A 19,170-nucleotide genomic window follows, 5' to 3' on the forward strand; every position below is an offset into this window, starting at 1 on the left:
TTTCAGGGCCGGCACCTCCTTTGGAACCGCCTTCGTCTGGTTGGCGCGGTGTTCGCTCTGAGCGGGACTCGAGTTCTCATAAGGGGCGCCTGCCATTTTACTGTTCGTCCCATTGATGAGGCAATGGGCAGAAGGCTTGCTCTGTTTGCTCATGCCAGGTCTCATGATCTGTGGGCTTTTCAGGTCATCTCCGATGATCTGCGGTGGCACTGGGGGGCTCGGAGGTGACGGGGCAGGCCTCTTTCCCTGCTCTCTGTCAGGTCATCTTGGAGTTGGTTCGCTTGGGTGTGGTCAAAACGACTACATTCCTCAGGTGGGTCTCCTGCCTGTTTCCAGTCCCAAAATGGGACTGTGTGGACCTGAGGTTCATTCATGTCTTGTCCTGTCTGAACCCCTGGGTTTATTGCTCCTCCTTTCGGATGACTACGCTGTCTCAGGTCTGGCTTCTGTTGGAGCCGGGCGCTTGAATGATGTCCCTGGACCTCCAGGGCGCTTATTGGCACGTCCCGATTCATCCGAGGTTCAGGGACTGGCTCGGTTTTGTTGTGGGGCGTCAGTGTTACCGCTTTTGTTATCTCCCATTCGAGTTGAATCTGGTACCTCGTCTTTTCACATGCCTTACGCGGGTCGCGGTGGTATGCGATGGTACGCGGCCTGCGTCTTTTAGGTGTTCGGGTGTTGGCCTACCTCGACGACTGGCTGGTCTGGGCTCCTAGCTTGTTCACATGTCTGCTAGCCAGGAGTTTGGTTCTTTCCCAGCTCACCGGGTTCGGGTTCTTGGTGAACTGGAGGAAGTCCCATCTGGTCCCCTCCCAGGTTCGGACTTGGCTGGGTCTTGTTTGGGACTCTCGGACTGCTTCCTTGAGTCTCCCTCCGGAGTCTCTCCTTCGCCTGCGGTCCCACCTTTGCCGTTTTCTTGGGGGCTCTCGTGCGTTGTTTTCCCTCCGGCCTGCTCATGCGTCGCTTGAGGCATCCTGGTCTTTGGACAGGGTGTTATCTTATCTCTCTTCTCCTTGGTTTGTAGTGGCCCCTTCGGTTTTGGACTGTTTCTCTAAAGCTTTTTTCTTGTTGGCATTGACCTCTCGCGGTCGGGTCGGGGAACTTCATGCTCTCCCCCGGCGCAGGGGTTTCTGCTTGTTTGGTCTTGGTCGTAGGTTTGTTTGTTTGCAGCCGTCTCCTTCTTTTCTGGCGAAGAATGAGACTGTTACTTTCCGGAGGGGGGGTCCTTGGGTTGTCGATGCTTGGTTTGTTAGGGTGGGGGTGCATCATGTGTTGTGACCAGTTGCTGCTCTTTGTTGTTATTTGCGCGCCACAGACTCTGTAGCCGGGGATGCGCTATGGGTTGATTCGATCTTCATTTTTCCCTGTTCCCGGGTTCGGGTCTCCCAGGTCGTCCGCAGGGTTATTCGGTCTAGCCAGCCTGCAGTCTGTTCCCGTGCCCATGACGTTTGCGAGTTTGCTGCTCTTGCTGCTGATTTTGGTAATATGTCTTTGGCTGACATTCGGACGCGGCGTTTTTGGAGGTCAAACAGGGTCCTGGCTGCACATTACATGGTAAACATTCCTGGGCCGTGTTTTGTTTCACCTCCGGCCTACTCATGCATCGCCTGAGCCGTCCTGGTCCTTGATCAGGGTGCCTTCGTATCTTCTCAGTTTGTGGTAGCCCCTTCGGTTCAGATTTCTGCTCTTTGGTACTGGTAGTAGGTTTGTACGTTTGCAGCCTTTCACCGTCCTGGCGATAGTCGAGATAGCTGCTTTCCAGAGGGGTTCTTGGGTTATTGATGCTTGATTGGTTTGGCCGGGGGTGCGTCCTGTGTTGTCCGTTTGCAGTTTTGCCGTTACCTGCGTACTGTGTCTGGGAATGCACTTTGGGTTGATCCAGTTCCCCTCGTTCCCTGTTTCAGGGCTCGGGTTTCAGAGGTCGTCCGCAGAGTTTTTCAGTCTTCCAGCCTGCGGTCTGTCCTTGCGCCCGTGCTGTTTGGACGTTTGCAGCTTTTGCTGCTGTGTTGGTGACGTCTAGGGCTTATTTCGGGTGCAGGGATTTGAGGGTCGCACTGATTCTTGGCCACCCTTTCTTTATGCGCGTCTGCTCCTGTGCGTTCTTGTTGCCTTGGGTCGCAGGTTGCAGCCTGTTGTCTCGGCTTTGCGTTGCGGAGTTTGTGGCGGCTGCCTCCCGGGTTAGCCCTTTCTTTTCCTTCTCTTTGGGTATGAAGCTCCAGGGAGCCGTAGGGGCTCCCCATAGAAAACCAGCGTTGAATGTAATGAAACGCCATTTTCTGGGTGAGCCCCGGAGGCTCTCTGGCAACCCTCCCTCCCACCGGTCGGCGTTTTTTTCGCGTTGGTTGAAGCTTAGCTTCCGAATTGAAGCTAGGCAGCTGGCGCGGTAGGTCCGGGGTTCCCCCTCCTCCTCTCGGGGCGGGGAGGGCTGCGCAGACGATCGGCGCGGCAGTAAAGTGTGATGTTTGCTTGTTTCCTTGGGATTGTAGGGAGTTCTACCTCTCTGTTCATTTTTATGTTTTAGTGTTTTACCATGTGGGGTTTGTTTTGTTATGCCTACCTATCTGGGTGCCTAACCCCGGTCGATGGCAGATAAGGAAAACCCCAACCACAAGGGGGTTTTCCAGGGCCATTGCTCCCTGAAACCTCCCTGAAGGGGCCAGGTTCTGGCGCTGGTCCCTGGTAGGTCTGAACTCCATAGCTAATGTCCCGGTCTAATATAACATACATTAGCCTGATAAGCTCCAGGGAGCCGTAGTGGCTCCCCACAGAAAACCAGCGTTGAATGTAATGAATAATAAAGCTAATATCAGTCCTTTAGCTCTAGGAAACCTCCGTAGTTCACCCAGAATGATGTTTCATTACATTCAACGCTGGTTTTTTATTTTATTTGTCATTCTAGCCAAGCCCAACAGAAGGAGCAGGTGAGAACATTCCAGAAGTTGTGAAGAGAGCACTGGGAGTGCTGGAGTCCATAACACGTGCTTGCCCCGCTCTTCTCCCGGCACTCATACTGTCTGCTAATCTAAAGTTCATCACTGGTGATTTGAAGGGAGCTGCGACATCTTTGCAGTATGTGCTGGATAACATAGGTGTGTTGTCTATATCACTAATTTAAACATTTGTGATGATGTAAATATTTTGGTCAGACTATTTTTGTTATACCTGTATATACAAATGTTGCTACTCACCAAGCCAATTAAAGTTGGATCACAAAAAAAAAATTAAAATATCATCCTATGAATCAGTCTTTTAGAAAAATGCATAAACTTCATGCTTTTAAATTTATATTACTCAGTGCTTAATGTTTTAATGTAAGGTTACTGCGGATAACACGAACCTTCTAGAAGTATTTTTGCTAAAATTACAAGTGACAGCTTCTAAGCTATTACTCATTAATTTGCAATCCTGTGGCCTCATCAAGTGCTTCATTTGAATCAAGGTATCTAGTCAGGCACCATAAGTCCATGTCTATTTTCTGAGGCACAAGTACAGTGCTATACACTAGTAGGGTAATTCATTGGTAATAAGGTTGGTCCATACTGTGATTTCCCTTTAGTCAGTTTTTTCATAACAGGATTACATTTATTATCTTAATACAGAAATTACTGAGGAATTGTATATAATGTAACATACTGTAGATGATCAATTTCTATAAAATAATTAGGAATAATACAAATTAAAAAAGGGTTTTGTTGGTAAAGGAAGATTTGAAATAATGACAAATAACATGATGTTTACATATTTGTACATGCTGTATATGTATCATACTTTGCTGTCATTCGTATAGGATTTCATTGTTTTTTCATATAATACGATTCAAAGGATGAATACTGGTAATGGGTAATTATTATCATGCACCTCAACTTTAACATTCACTCCAGAATGTATGGGGGTTATTATCAATGTTGTCTGAATGTATGCAGTAAATACATTGAGAACTGTTAACATAATTTGCAGGGGTTAATATTTGAACCTAGTGATGAGTCATTGGGACTAAATGTCTCTTTAGTAGCATTGTTAGTAAATATAATAAGTTATTCAGTGTTTTATTTTGCTTACCCATTGTTTCCAGGGAGAAATGGTTAAAGGATGATAAAATGGTGTCAGGGGAGGCAGGTGGTATCATTGGTGAGGGTTGGTGTCAAGGGGCAAATGGTGTCAGTAGTTGGAGTTCAGTGTCAAGGGGCAGGTGATGGAAGTTATTCTCATTGGAGGCAGCATTGTACAAGTGCTCCAGGACATTAGCGAACTCCAGTTCATTCGGTAATGTGGGCGCGGGGTGGACGTCTTCTCTGGCCTCAATTTCCAAAGGCGGTGTTTTGCCTTTCGGGGTGACTTCAGAAATATTGTTGTGTGTGGTGGCCAGGTTTCCTCGAGAGTACCAGGGCTGCATATGCTTAGGGGTATCCTTCCCTAGGCGCCCTTTGAGTACTACCCTTGCGTGTTAGAGTTCCCTTCCCTGGTGCGTTTGGGAAGGAAGATTCCTTCCCCAGTTTTTAATGTATTGTAATAGTCCCCCAGCAATACCCAATAAGTTCATTACCACATTGGTTTAGTCATTATCGGGTCAAATCATGAGTGCCTGAGGAGGAGCTCGTCTGTTAATTATATTCTGATTCATGATGCAATCTTTTGACACTTGAATCCACATCTAATTTGTGTTTGTGTGCAGGTATCAATCATGGTTGAGAAGGTGGAATGTTACTGTGTTAATAAAAATGTATAAACTTTCAACATGAGGAAAGACAGCAGAATGCGGGTGATTTAGAAATATTTTCTGTTGGGAGCCCCTACAGTGCCCTGGAGCTGTTGAGCTAATGTGTGACATATTAGATTGGGGTATTAGTCTATGAAGTTCAGCCTACTGGGGACCACGAGCCAGAACCTGGCCCCCTCAGAGAAGTTTCAGGGAGCAATAGCCCTGAAACACCCCCGACCCCTGTGGTTAGGGATTTTCCTTATCTGCCATCGACTGGGGATAGGTACCCAGAAAGGTAGGCATAACTAAACAAACCCAACATGGTAAGAAAATTACATAAAAAAATCGAAAAGAGAGGCAGAAGTCCCTCCAATAACAAGCAAACATCAGACTCTAATGCTGCGCCGCTCGTCCGCACAGCCTTTTCCTCCTCGAGTCATCTCGGAGTGCGTGTGGTGGGTGGGACATGCAGTCAGGTGGGTTTCTTGTTCCTGAGTGGAACGAGAATGGAAACCCACTCATCCCTCAGATGGGTTTTCCGCCTGTTTCCAGTGCCGAAACAGGACTGCGGATTTGAGGTTCATTCTGGACTTGTCCCGTCTGAACCTCTGGATTCCTTACCCTTCCTTTCGGATGACCACTCTGTCTCTCTGCCTTCTTTTGGAGTCGCGTGCCTGGATGTGTCCCTGGACCTCAAGGACATGTATTGGCACGTTCCTATGCATCTGGGGTTCAGGGACTGGTTAGGTTTTGTGGTGGGGTGTCAGACATATTACTTTCGTTTCCTTTCTTTTGGCTTGAATCTGGTACCTCGCGTGTTCATGAGTCTTATCCGGGTAGTGATGACCCGTCTGTGTCTGCTAGTGGTTCGGGTCCTGGCCTACCTTAACGACTGGCTGGTGTGGGCTCCCAGTCGGTCAACTTGTCTGCTTGCCAGAGGTGTGGTTCCTTCCCAGCTCACCAGGTTCGGGTTCCTGGTAAACTGGAGGAAGTCCCATCTGGTTTTGTCCCAAGTTCGGACCTAGCTCGGTCTTATTTGGTACTCTAGGATCGCTCTAATTCTGGTGGCGTTACGGTGGCTGCAGTCCCGCCTTCAGCAATTTCTGGGAGGGTCCCGTGTCACTCAGAGGTTGCTTGAGCAGTTGTGCAGGAGTTTGAACTTCGCTGTGCTGGTCTACCCACTTACCCACTTCGTCACTACTGGTCTACCCGTGCTGGTCGGGTTTGACTTTGGCGTCTGTTCTGGTTCCTTCGGGGACACTCCTTCTGCTTCTCTCGTAATCACTGGGTTCGTCCTCCGGGGGCCTTGAGTCGATTGCTGTGTCGCCGGCTTCCTCTTCAGGGTTTTCAGTGTACAGTGTCTTTGTGTCTACCTGAGCCCTCACTTGATGTGTTTACAGACGCGTCGTCTCTCGGCTTGGGCTTTGTGACTAGTGCTAACCCAGCTGGCTAGGGGCAAAGGGGTCCGTCCATCCGTTGGGCTCTGAGCACGGTATGGGAGTTAGGAGCTGTTTGGCTTTCACTTCGGAGGTTTCGAGTCGCTTGGGGTTCGACCGTTCGGCTCCATTTGGACCATTCTCCCAAGGTTCATTGCCTTAGCCGAGGGGATTCCCTTCGATCCTTGCCTCTTTGGCTCTGTTCCTTCGAGTGACTCGTCTGCTGGCATCTCGGGGTTTGGCTCTTTGTGCAGTTCATATCTGGGGATTTTCCAATGTTCTAGCGAATGGCCTGTCTCGGTTCATTCCCCTCTCCACAGAATAGGCGGTCACTGCCGACTCTTTCTGTTGGCTCTGCCGGATGTATGGACTTCCGGACATGAACCTCTTCGTGTCGGCATGATCTCGGCATCTCCAGATCTATGTGGTGCCCTTCCCTGACTGCGAAGCTGCCGCGGTTGACGCCTTTTGGCAGGACTGGTCGAGGTGGGGTTACATGTACCTCTTCCTCCGGTCCAGCTGTTGCTTTGGGTTCTGGCTCAGTTGGAGTCCTACCAGGGAAGAGTAGTCCTTGTGGCCCCTTGGTGGCCGGCTTAGCCTTGGTTCCAGGCACTGCTTGCTTGGTGTGCAAACCTGGGACATTTTTCGCAGCTCTGCCTCTTCTGGCAGATCAGACTTATCCAATACATGACTGGTTCAGCCTTCTCCTCGGCTCTTTGCGTCTGGTCATTTTGATGCACGTTTATCACCATTTGTATGGTGATCAGGTGGCTTCGTTGATGGTGTCCCACCTGAGAGTTTTGTCTTGTTGACAGTATGTAATTTCCTGGCGTTCTTTCTGCCATTTTCTCTCTCTTCATAGGTTGTCTTCTATATCTGATCAGGTTGTCTTGTCCTTTCTGTCTTGGCTTTTTCAGGACCGTCATTTGATGTCTAATATTGTTGCCTCGTATCATGCTGTGCTGGCGGAGCTACTCCAGCTTGCGTTCGGGAGGTTACTTCTGCCCCTTTCCATAAGCTTTCTCATGCTTTGTTTCACCTCTGGCCTGCTCATGCGCCTCCTGGGCCATCCTGGTCTCTAGACAGGATGCTCTCCTATCTTTCCTCTCATCAGTTTGTGGTGGCCCCCAATCGGTTCAAGATTGTTTTTCCAAGTCTCGGTTTCTGTTGGCGATGGCTTCTTGGGGTTGGGTCGGTGAGCTTCATGCTGTCCTCCAGTGCAGGGGTTTCTGCTCTTTCGGTCCTGGTGGTCGGTTACTTCGGTTGTAGCCTTCTCCTTCTCTTCTGCCGAAGAGAGAGATGGCTGCTTTCCGAAGGGGTCCTTGGGTCATTGATGCTTGGTTGGTCAGGCTGGGGGTGCATCGTGTGTTGTGCGGCTTTTCGTCGTTATCTGCGCGATTCAGCTTCGGTGGCTGGGGATGCACTTCGGGTTGATCCGGTTTTCCTTGTTTCCTGTTCCATTAGGAAATTTGCTGCTTTGGCTGCCATGTTTGGCAACATGTCCTGTGCTGATATTCGGGCACGGGGATTTTGGAGGTTGAACAGGGTTCTGGCCGCATGTTATTTGGTTAACGTTCCTGCTCCTGGGTGTTCTTGTGTTGCTTTGGGTCGCAGGTTGTTGCCAGTTGTCTCAACTTCATGTTGAGGAGTGTGTGGCGGCTGCCTCCCAGGTAAGTCCCTCTTTTCCTTATCCTTGGTTATGTAGTTCCAGGGAGTCGTAGGGGCTGCCAACTGAAAACCAGCATTGAATGTAATGAAACACCATTTTCTGGGTGAGCCCTGAAGGCTCCCCTCCCTCCCTCCGGTCGGTATTTTTTCACATTGTTTGATGCTTAGCTTCCGAACTGAAGTGGTAGCCGGCATGCAGAGGTCTGGGGTTCCCCCCTCTCCCTGTCGGGGAGGGGAGGGCTGCGTACAGAAGCGGGGTGGTAGTGGAGTGTGACGTTTGCTTGTTTTCTTGGGATTGGAGGGACTTCTACCCCCTCTTTTCGGTTTTTCATTGTATTTTTCTTACTATGTGGGGGTTTTGTTATGCCTACTTTTCTGGGTACCTAACCCCTGTTGATAGCAGATAAAGAAAACCCCCAACCACAGGGGGGTTTCCAGGGCCTTGCTTCCTGCACCTCTCTGAGGGGGGGCCAGGTTCTGGCTCGTGTTCCCCGGTAGGCTGCACTCCCTAGGCTAATGCCTCGGTCTAATATGTGACACATTAGCCCGACAACTCCAAGGAGCCTCCAGGGCTCACCCAGCAAATGACGTTTAATTACATTCAATGCTGGTTTTTTTAGTTAGAAATTATGTTTGTAGATTGTAATGAAAGACAAAAACTCAAGAAAGATGCAGCTTTGCAAAATTATAAATATCTTGAGCACATTATTAATGTATGCAGTGCTGAACTGAGGGCCTGAAAGAGTAAATATAATAACTTATTTAAAGTGTGTATTTGTGTGAACTGAGCTTTAAAGAGATAGTTGAAGAGGGAAGAATATCAGTAATAAATTCTGTGTCACTTTCAGATTCAACCAGCTCAGATGCTCACTTGCTAATGGCACAGATCCAGTTGTATCAAGGAAATTACAAGCAAGCACAGCAGAGTCTGGAAGTTGGTCTTTCTTACAACTTTGAGGTTAGTCCTTATTTTAAAGTGTTTGTTTTATTACAGTGGCACCTCGATTAACGAATTTAATCCGTTCCGGCACCGAGCTCGTCATGTGGAAAACTCGTCTTGCGAAAGAACAACGAAACTGTCGTCGGAGGTGTCCGAGAATCAGCGGGAACGCTTGTTAATCGAGCAAAAGCTTGTCAGTCAAGGCAGATTTTCTGCGAGTGGCTTGCTCGTTACTCAAAATGCTTGTAACTGGAGCCGCTCGTCACTTGAGGTTCCACTGTACTGTATATGCTTTCAGCTTTCATCAAAAATAGAGTTCAGTATATAAATAGCAAGTTGTTAAATAAAGCCGTTTCTTTATTATGTAAATACAAATACAGGGAACCTCGGCTTACGAATGTTCCTTTTTAAAAAAGGTGCAGGGGTTCTGCACAACCAGTTTTCACCTATGACAGTGGCCTGCTCTGTTCCACCTGGGCACGTTGTCCTCTTGCGGGGTTTTCCTTTTTTTGTTTTCTGCCTGGTGGGGAGGTCTGACTTTGTGGTTCCCCATCGCTGTTTTTGGGGTATATATATTTATATATCTATATTTCTGTGTTTGGTGGTCCTCCCCGCTTGGCCCGCCTGGAGTGGACACGTCTCGGGGGTTCAGTTTTAGCATTAGCAGTTTGTTTGGTAAACTTAGGTGCCGGTTCGCAGTACCCTGCCTGGGCTTTCCTTAGCGTGTAACCATGGCTAAGGGCCCTGGGAAACCCCACGGGGGCTACGTGATCCGATGGATGTGACCCCTGAGTCCCCCCTCGCGTCTTGTGAGTTTGAAGGTTGCTCTGTCCCCCTTGTCTCAGGGTGACACTCGCCTGTTTAGCCTCCACCATGCTGCATGTTGGGTCAATAATTGTTTTGACCCGGAGTCGTGTTGTCTGTACGTGCTCCCGTTCACCCAAGCCACTGATAGTGATGTACTCTGAATCAAAGGATTTGGGGCAGAGAAAATTTCAGACTAGGTCTTGTACCATGGGGGAATGAAAGATAGAATGCACAAAGTAGATATAGTAATTAGCACAGGTAAAGTAAGAGAATAACAGTAGTAAGGTACAGTATTCCAGTCCATGTGGCTCACTTCAGAGTACTCCATCATTTGTTCACCTGCAACTGATCACAATGAACTACTGCAGTATTGGAATAGGATCCTTCTGTTGTACTCAACTTTCCAGTTGATCAAATTACATTTGAGCAAGAGTCCACTGTACAGTACAGTATTTACAGTTTTCAAGTGGTTAGTTTCATGAATTGTATGGCTCTGTGCTTTGTATGAATAGTTGCTTTATGTTAAGTTTTTGGAGTGTTTGGCAGCCTACATTACTAGGAGAATGTTAGTAGATAATAGAAACATTTTTACGTCTCTTTTATTCTTAAGATTTATTTGAGTATACGCGGTATGTACAGCCATACATATTACAGTATGTGCTTGTTTATTTCAAATGAGTTTTACATTTTGGAAAATCTTTACCTTTAAATACAGTTTATTTAATGATCAGTTGTGGTGATGCATGTAAATATTGCATTACAGGTGCGAGAACAGCCAACCTACCACCTGGTACGAGCACGGGTACTAAAGAAACAAGAGCAGTATGTTGAAGCAATTAACACTCTGAGGTCGTGTCTTAATATTGCCAATACTCGACCCACCAGTAAGTTCTTAAATATAAAGTGTTTACAGTTTAACATTTTTGTTGTAGAATGGTATCATCTTCAGTTAAAACCTCAAAAACCTGTGGTAAAAAAAAACGAGCGTTGAATGTAATGAAACGCCATTTTCTGGGTGTGACCCGGAGGCTTCCCGGAGCTTACTTGGCTGATATGCTAATGTCAGACTTTGGCATCAGTCATGTGTATGGAGTTCTTTGGGCCTACCGGGGACCACAAGCCAGAACCTGGCCCCCTCAGACAGGCATAGGGAGCAATGGCCTATAGAAACCCCCATGTGGTTGGAAGCATTCTATGTCTGCCATCGACCAGGTTAGGCACCCAGGAAGGTAAGCATCCCAAAACAAACCCCTAATCTGGTGAAAATTTTGCTACCAAAAGCTGAACAAGTGGATAGAACTTCCCTAAAAGAAACGAGCAATCAAGTATGATGTCACACGTAGCCTCGCCGCTGTCTGCGCAGCTCCCCCCCCCTCCACGGGAGGGGGAAGGGAGGTCTCGTGGTCTCCAGTAGGCCCACAGAACTCCATACACATGACTGATGCCAAAGTCTGACATTAGCATATCAGCCTAGTAAGCTCCAGGGAGCCAAAGGGGCTCCCCCCCGAAAAGCCACAATTTGGATAATGAATAAATTTGAAAATTTATGGCTTTGTACAATATATAAAAAGCCCCAACAGATAGATCTGAGCAGATCTATCTGTTGTTCTTTGAAGTAAGTCCTCTCCCCCCTTTCCTAGATTTCCTAGACTGGAACTTACACAGTTAGGCAGGTTGACATACAGCTCAGCAAGGAACCTTCTGTCATCCTTGCAGGGGTACTATAAGTACTATTTACTGGATAATGCTCAATTTAACCTGAAATGACAGCCAGCATGCATATATTGACAGCATTTGGAAATATTGGATTATATAAAGTTCTTCAGTTGGTAGATAATCTGTGTAAATATTAGGAATGTGTTACTAAAAGAAAACTTTTTCACAGCAACTAAAGGTAGCCGTAATAAGGCTGAGATGACGATACCTGACAGAGTCTCAGTATTTTTGGAGCTGTGTGATGCTTATCGGCTAAACAATCAACCCAATGAAGCAGCCAACATCATGACACAAGCTATGACTGAATTCCAGGCATGATTTTTTTTTAATGTTGAAATATCTTGATATTATATTCAAGTTGGATCTTGGCCATGTGTTGAGAACACTACTTTTGCAGAGTAATTTGTCTATAGAAAAAATATTTCAGTGCAATATTGCAATGTTTTGGCTTTTGATTATTTCTTTGAGCTTGGTTTTACAGGGTACTGGTGAAGAGATAAGATTAAATATTGCAAGTGCAGACTTGGCCTTGATGCGTGGGGATGTAGAACATGCTTTATCTATGCTGCGTGCAGTAGGGCCTGAGCAGCATTATTATCTTCAAGCCCGAGACAAAATGGCCTCCATTTATCTCAACCATCTCAAAGACAAGCGAATGTTTGCTTCATGTTACAGGTATGTTACTATTAATTGAGATTTATTACATAGGTTACTTAATTTAGTGAAGTGCATATGTCAGTAGTGTTTTACTGCATGGTACAATCAACAGATTGTACCATGCAGGGCAGTAGCAGGGCTTTTTTAATTGAAAAGTACTGGTTGGAAACTTTGTTTAATGCACATAATAAAGCATAAACATAGTTCACCTGACTTCTCCACACGATGCCTAGAGTTACACTTACTGTAACAACACCAAAATTCATTTTGCAGTGATAATTTTAACAAAACTTACAGTATCATAATAAATCACAAAGCCAAAATGGTTAATCTATGATAATTTCCATTTTAACCTTGCAATTCACCCCCTTACTCATTTTTTAACAATTTTATCATCCCCATTTTTTTCGGTAGTCATTCAAGCTGACTCAAAGTTGAAACTCTAGTTTTAGAGATAATTGAAGTTAAAGTTGTCGACAATGTATAAGGTACAGTAGTTCTAATTCATTAACTTACCTGTATGTTTTAATGAACATTGTTTGGCAATCGTACTCGAACATGTGAAAGATATAGGTCAATGTGTGTTGAAATGAAGTCAAGAAAAAATAACCCCCCAAAAAAAACAAAATATAGGGATAATTATATAAATTATAATGATTTAGGGGATATATTTAGGGTATACTTTATATAAGTCAAAAAGCCCTAATCTGGTCTCTAATCATCAAAACATTCTGAAGAATCAAGAAAAATAGTTTGAAATGTGTTAAAAAATCAGCCAAAAAAAATTCAGTCCCCAGTTATGACTGATTTATTTGTTGACTAATTTATTCATTCTTAACATATGTATGGAAAAGTATGCATTCTCCCGGTTGTAGAAGTTACAACAAAATCAGATAATAAACGAAGAAAAAAAATCCCCTAAAAAACCAGCGCTGAACATAATGAAACGCCATTTTCTGGGTGAGCTTCGGAGGCTCCATGGAGCTTTTCGGGCTTATGTAGGTTATATTAGACCGGGACATTAGCTATGGAGTTCAGACCTACCAGGGACCAGCGCCAAAACCTGGCCTCTTCAGAGAAGTTTCAGGAAGCAATGGCCTTGGAAGATGTAAGATGTAGCCAAGATGTAACAACTTTATTACAAGTTGTAACAAGCGGAAAATAGAGACAGTTTCAGTTTGTGTTTCCAGGGTAGTTAGCTCTGGGGAGCCGAAGGGGCTCTCCCCAGAAAACCAGCTTTAAATGTAATGAAACGCCATTTTCTGGGTGAGACCCAGAGGCTCCCCGGCATTCCTCCCTCCCTCCCTCCCTCCAGTCGACAGTTTTTCGCGTGTTTTGACATCCAGCCTAAGAACTAAAGGCTGGATAGCCGGCGTGTGCAGTCTGGGGTTCCCCCTTCACCCTCCCGGGAAGGGGGGAGCTGCGCAGACAGCGACACGGCGATGTGTGACGTCATGATCGTTTGCTCATTTCGTTTAGGGGGAGTTCTATCCATTTGTTCGGCTTCTGATAGCAATATTTTCACCAGAATAGGGGATTGTTTTGGAATGCTTACCTTTCTGAGTGCCTGACCCGGTCGATGGCAGACATAGAATGCTTCCAACCACACGGGGGTTTCTATAGGCTATTGCTCCCCTTGCCTCTTCTGAGGGGGCCAGATTCTGGCTTGTGGTCCCTGGTAGGCCCATAGAACTCCATACACATGACTGATGCCAAAGTCTGACATTAGCATATCAGCCTAGTACGCTCCGGGGAGCCGAAGGGAACCCTCAGAAAATACTTATTTTAGATCTGATTTATTTATTTTATTATTTCGAACCCGTAGGTCATTGAACTGTGGCGACGAAATCGAACAAAACACGCATGGTGTTGTGTGCACATTGATTAGACCCATCCACTCGCACTTGAGTTGTGGCGCCAATAACATTAATAACATATCAAATAGCAGATGTCTATCATATACCAGTATATATTTGGTTTTATTTAGTTTAGTTTTATTAGGAGAATAAAGACCTATTAAAACACTGGTTTTAGAAATAATTTATTAATCTGAAACGTTCAAAGTCATGGGTCACTGAACTATGACGACACAGACGAAAGTGAGTGAAGCCTCACTGTAAAGTGAGGTTTACAGTACAGTATTCCCTTATCTGTCCACTCTCACTCATCTTGTTTCATCACAGAAAATGTATATAAGAAGATTTCAATACATTAGCTAGCTATTCACGCTTCGACCTTTAAATTAATCTGCAAAGATACATGTGCCACAAATCGGTGAATGAAAATCATGGAAACACAGTCGTTCACTTGTGTGGACCACTCTGGCTGGTGTTTGGTTAATATGCTTCACTTGTGTGGACCATTCTGGCTGGTGTTTGGTTCATATGGTTCACTTACTGTGTGGTCCACTTGTGTGATCCAACTTGTCATATAAAGGAATTATTAATTGTAACCTGTGATAGAATGCGAAATTTTCCACCACTCTGTGAACTGTCCCAACGTCGTAAGCTTGAGGACCACTTGTGGACCACTTGTGTGGTCCACTTGTGTGATCCACTTGTGTGATCTAACTTGTCATATGAGGGAATTGTTAATTGTAACCTCTGATAGAAAGGGAAAGTTTTCCACCAGTCTGTGAACTCTGTCCCAACATCATAAGCAAATCCGCACATCCCCCGCTTCGGCGAACCATTGTTCGTCGAACCGGGTGAATAAATCCAGCCTGAAAAGTGTCCGACCTAGCCGGAGATTCGTTGAATCGGGGTACATTGAATTGAGGTTGTACTGTATTTGTAAATTATATATATTTGAACGAAAGCCATTTGAGAAATAATTCCTCTTAGCCTGTAAATAAACAACTTACCTACAGAGAAGTGGTAGAAAAGAACCCTACACCTCAGAGCTTCTTGATGCTGGGGGATGCATATATGTCAATACAAGAGCCTGACCGTGCCATTGAGGTAAGAAATGATTCGGTTGCCAAAATAGTTTTAATTGTGAAATACAGTGCAGTATTTAGTATACATATATAATGGTAAATTTTAAACATTTAGGAAGTCTGTTGTAAGTCTGTTGCTTAGCTCTAAACATAATTGGTATCATCATATATAATGACTTTAAGCTTCATATAACAAAAGAGTTAAAAATATTATTACATTAGAGACTGTCATGATGTAGATATGATGTAGATGTACATTGATAAGTCTTATAATTGCAATTTCAGGTTTATGAACAAGCATTAAAGCGCAATCCAAGAGACTCCGTTCTTGCATGTCGTATGGGCATTGCACTAGTGAAGACCCATCAGTACGGAAAAGCTATTAATTATTATAAGGAAGCCATTAAAACTGGAAGCAGTAACCAGTTAAGGTTAGTAAGCCTTATTGAATTTAAATTATATAATATTGGAATGCATGTCAGCATACATATCTTCCTTCAATCATTATGCAGTAAACAAATTTTTCAAAATTCATGTAGGTATGGGTTTATGTTGTATGGAGTAAGCTTATCTAAGTTCCCTCTACTATAATTATAGAATAAACAAATCAACATATTTAATTTTTTTATGGGTGAATTAAGTTTATTGCAGTGATCATTGTATAAAAACACAACAGATTTGTGCATAAGGGATAACTGGAAAAGTATGAACATAAGTTTCCACCTTGCAAACAAGCTAAACAATGAGAAGTAGAAATGTAAAGTCAATGGCCTCCTTCATGAAAGGCTTTCTCATGGTATGGAACTCATTCCAGTGTTCTTTCATCCTCATATTTGAAATCATCAACTGAGATTTGAACCCAATATTCACATTCTATAAATTAATGTTCATTTAACAGGTATGATATGGCAGAGCTACAAATGCGTTTGAAGCAGTACGATAAAGCCGAAAAAACAATTACACAAGCCTTGGATGTTGAAACTTATAATTCTGTTGACCTGAACTCTATGCTATCTCAGGCAAAACTGTTAAATCTTTTGGCTAAAGTAAGTTTGAGGTAACTTTACATTCTGTTATTATTGTTAACTTCACAGCCTCTCACATACATTTTGTCACTTTAACTATCATCTACTCTGCCATTTTCTGAGTTTAGGGTTTGGGTTGATCTCTGATCCTAAGCTCTCCTTATCTCAGAGAGAGAGAGAACCCAATTGTGGTCCCAGTTGCCAGTAGGCTAGTATGGGTCTCAGGCCTGGTGCATCTTCCTGAGGCATGACTGAACCAGTGCCTAGCTTAGGGAGCTTCTGGAGGCCCACCAGAAAAGGGAGTTTCATTACATTCAACTCCGGATGTTATACTTAATGCCTAATTAGTGCAGCCATTTAAAAATTACTACAGTACATCAATGTGTGCATGTGAAAATAGCTAACAAATCAAATTAAAAAGTTGGAGTTGTGTAATAGTTAATGCCTTAATAATTAGTCATCAATTTATAAATTATCTTGACATTCTAAACCATCAGGAACAGGAATTTTGCATATGACCATATGATATTAATACTGTACAAATAAACATAAATTCTTGATGTAATGAGAATAAAATATTTGCACTATTTACAGTACTGTATTTACATTAAATTTACTTGCCAAGGTACATGAACGAGCTGAGAATTATGAGCAAGCTCTCTCCACTCTGAGTAAGGGTAAAGACGTGCAGGTTAAGGTGATGAAGAGGGCACAGGTGGAGCTGCCAGATACAGTTCCTGAACAAAGACAGTTGGCTGGCAGGTTGGACTACATTCACTTTATTACTGTGTAAAAAAAGTATGGACAGTACAAAAACAGTTTTCCAACAATTCTTATGGTTTGAAAATTAAGTGCAGTTTCTTAACTTGTAAAAAATAGGTTTGTGGATAATATAAAAGATAAGTTTAAATTTACATTAAAAAGTGTGTGTGGAAGACTGCTAAAATTGTGTGTATATGGTGTAGCATGTGTGGGAGGATGGCAGAGCATGCAGCAAACCAGCGGGACTATGAACAAGCTATCAAACTTTACAAGGAAGCTCTTCAGTATGATCCAGAACATGCTCCCACCCTCATGGCATTAGCCAAGTTATACATGCAAGTAGGTTTTCTATATTGAAGTTATTCAACAATATTTTATTTGTATACATTTGGATCTTATAGTAAGGTTGTTTTTCGTATACATAGCAAAAGATGAATGCTAGTACAGTACTTACAAACAAGGAGAAGTCAGATCAAAAATCAAGATCTTAAACTTAATTGGTAGACATCATTCCTTTGGGTAAATGATTGATGTAGCAGTAAGAAGACCATGCAGCAGGAACAGAAACATAAGTACAATACCTTGGTGAGCCCAACCAAGAATAACAAAAAAAAATCCAAGAAGGTTGCTGCCAATTAGATAAATAAAAGTAGAAAGTATCCATGTGGTTGGTGGGTAGAAAGTGCTCAGGCAGATTTGCAGAATCATTGGGAGGTATGTGGCAACCCCAGTACCCACTAGTGTAGGGTACAATCAGTCTTGCATTCCCTTCATTTTAAGGGGAAGGAGGGACGGGGAGGATGTGAGGTGGGCTCTACTACCTGCTGCACCTACCCAGACTCAGGAAAGCTAAAATAGGTTTCTATTTCTGTGGGATGTGAGCGAATTAAACAGGAACAGATGAAATGTGAAATTGTAAGTCTTTAACCAATGAATTGTGCTGGCTTAGAAAACTCGTTTTGAAAAAATTGTGCAGGCCAAGAAAACACCAATTTAAGATTTTGCACCCATTCAAAACAAGCACACGGTAGGTTGGGTACGAATGGACTCCTGGGACCTCCAATGAGAGGCAGCCATCTTGAAAAAAATTCCCAAATCTCCCTAGGGCTGCTGGCTGGATCAGTTCTGAATGAGCAACTATGGGTGCGCACGTGCTTCTGGCTCCCAATCCCCTGTTGGACCCAGTGTTGGAAGATTGCTTTCTGTTGGTGAAATTCAGACTTTATTGTTTGGAGAACATAGGGGCCATGATATTGATGACATATATAGGCACAATAAGGACCTAGCACAAGTGTTGGATTCAAGTGATACAGCACCAATGAGGACGATACAGCGTGCATATCCAGTAGTCGCTGAGCACCACCCATGACCACCTGTGTCATCTCCAATTTTTATTGATGATACTATAGATGAATCATTTTCTGAGTTCAGTGATGATGCGTCTGATACAAGTAGCATAGATGTACGGAGTATTAGCGGCTTTGTGTTTATTGCCAGTGGTGGTGGTGGCAATACAAGGAGCACAGATGAATTTACGAGGGAGGACTGTGATAATTTTGTAACACACAAACCATAATTTGATGATTCTGATGCTGGTGTTGCACTCACTTTCCCATAAACAGATAACGATATGAGTGATACCAGGACAGAAATTTGTCATTGAGCTTTTTCTAGATCTTTCCAAGAATACCTAAGATTTTCTCAATCCTACCTTACAAAGTGATCTTTTCAAGACTACCTTACAAATTGATCTTTTCCTATAATCTTTTCAAGACTACCTTACACTTCACAAGCTTGGCTACATACCACCTACAGGTATTAAAGAATAGGGTGTGCGTGAGTGCGTTATTTGCTAGCACACAGAACGAAAAAACAGGAAGCGAAAATCTGTTTGTACCCGGTGCATCGAGAGCGAAGTCATGCTGTGAACCATGAACTGATCTTTGATTATCAGTAACTTCTGAAGAACTGAGTGTATAATACAGTGCATGAAAGTGTACATATTTTAAGTACAGTATATTGAATAGCGAATAGGTAATTTTACGCAAATGAACATTTGTTGTGGACACATTACTGACACATGTATCACAGTTCTGTGGAACATTATGAATATTCTACTGTATACATATTGTAAAGGACATAAATGTGCATCATATACGATACAAAAAACTAATTATAAAGCATTGAAAATCATGTGCCGCCTGAGGCGTCCTGGTCTTTGGACACGATGCTCTTATCTCTTCCCCTCGGGTGGTTGTGGCCACTTCGGTCCTGGATAGTTTCTCAGAGGTTTCTGCTCTTTTGGGTTCTGGTGTTAGGTTTGTTTGTTGCGGCCGTTCTTCTTCTTTTTCCTGGCGAAGTTGGGTTGGCTGATTTTCCGTAGGGATCCTTGGGGTTGTTGTTTGGTTGATTTTGGCCGGGGTGCATCTTCTTACGTCCGGTTGTGGCTCTCAGCCACTGACTGCGTGCTGTGGCCTCTGTGGCCCTGGATGCACTTTGAGTTGCCCGGGGTTCCCTTCATC

General features: G+C 44.1%; 1 protein-coding gene across 2 annotated transcripts in view; it reads left to right on the forward strand.

Annotated features, from left to right (window-relative positions):
- Window positions 1–19,170, forward strand: part of LOC123763996 (tetratricopeptide repeat protein 21B) — a 74,237-nt gene that overhangs the window by 27,063 nt on the left and 28,004 nt on the right. Inside the window, exons 12-21 of one of the 2 annotated variants that reach the window (XM_045751424.2) lie at window positions 2,900–3,089; window positions 8,652–8,761; window positions 10,314–10,434; window positions 11,436–11,578; window positions 11,748–11,941; window positions 14,793–14,883; window positions 15,147–15,292; window positions 15,760–15,907; window positions 16,512–16,648; window positions 16,852–16,987. In XM_045751424.2, coding sequence (XP_045607380.1) covers window positions 2,900–3,089; window positions 8,652–8,761; window positions 10,314–10,434; window positions 11,436–11,578; window positions 11,748–11,941; window positions 14,793–14,883; window positions 15,147–15,292; window positions 15,760–15,907; window positions 16,512–16,648; window positions 16,852–16,987 — 1,416 coding nt within the window. The remainder of the gene's footprint in view (window positions 1–2,899; window positions 3,090–8,651; window positions 8,762–10,313; window positions 10,435–11,435; window positions 11,579–11,747; window positions 11,942–14,792; window positions 14,884–15,146; window positions 15,293–15,759; window positions 15,908–16,511; window positions 16,649–16,851; window positions 16,988–19,170) is intronic. The other variant, XM_069330136.1, reaches the window with a different exon arrangement.

The sequence above is a fragment of the Procambarus clarkii genome, chromosome 23 (genome assembly GCF_040958095.1).
Source record: "Procambarus clarkii isolate CNS0578487 chromosome 23, FALCON_Pclarkii_2.0, whole genome shotgun sequence".
NCBI lineage: Eukaryota > Metazoa > Arthropoda > Malacostraca > Decapoda > Cambaridae > Procambarus > Procambarus clarkii.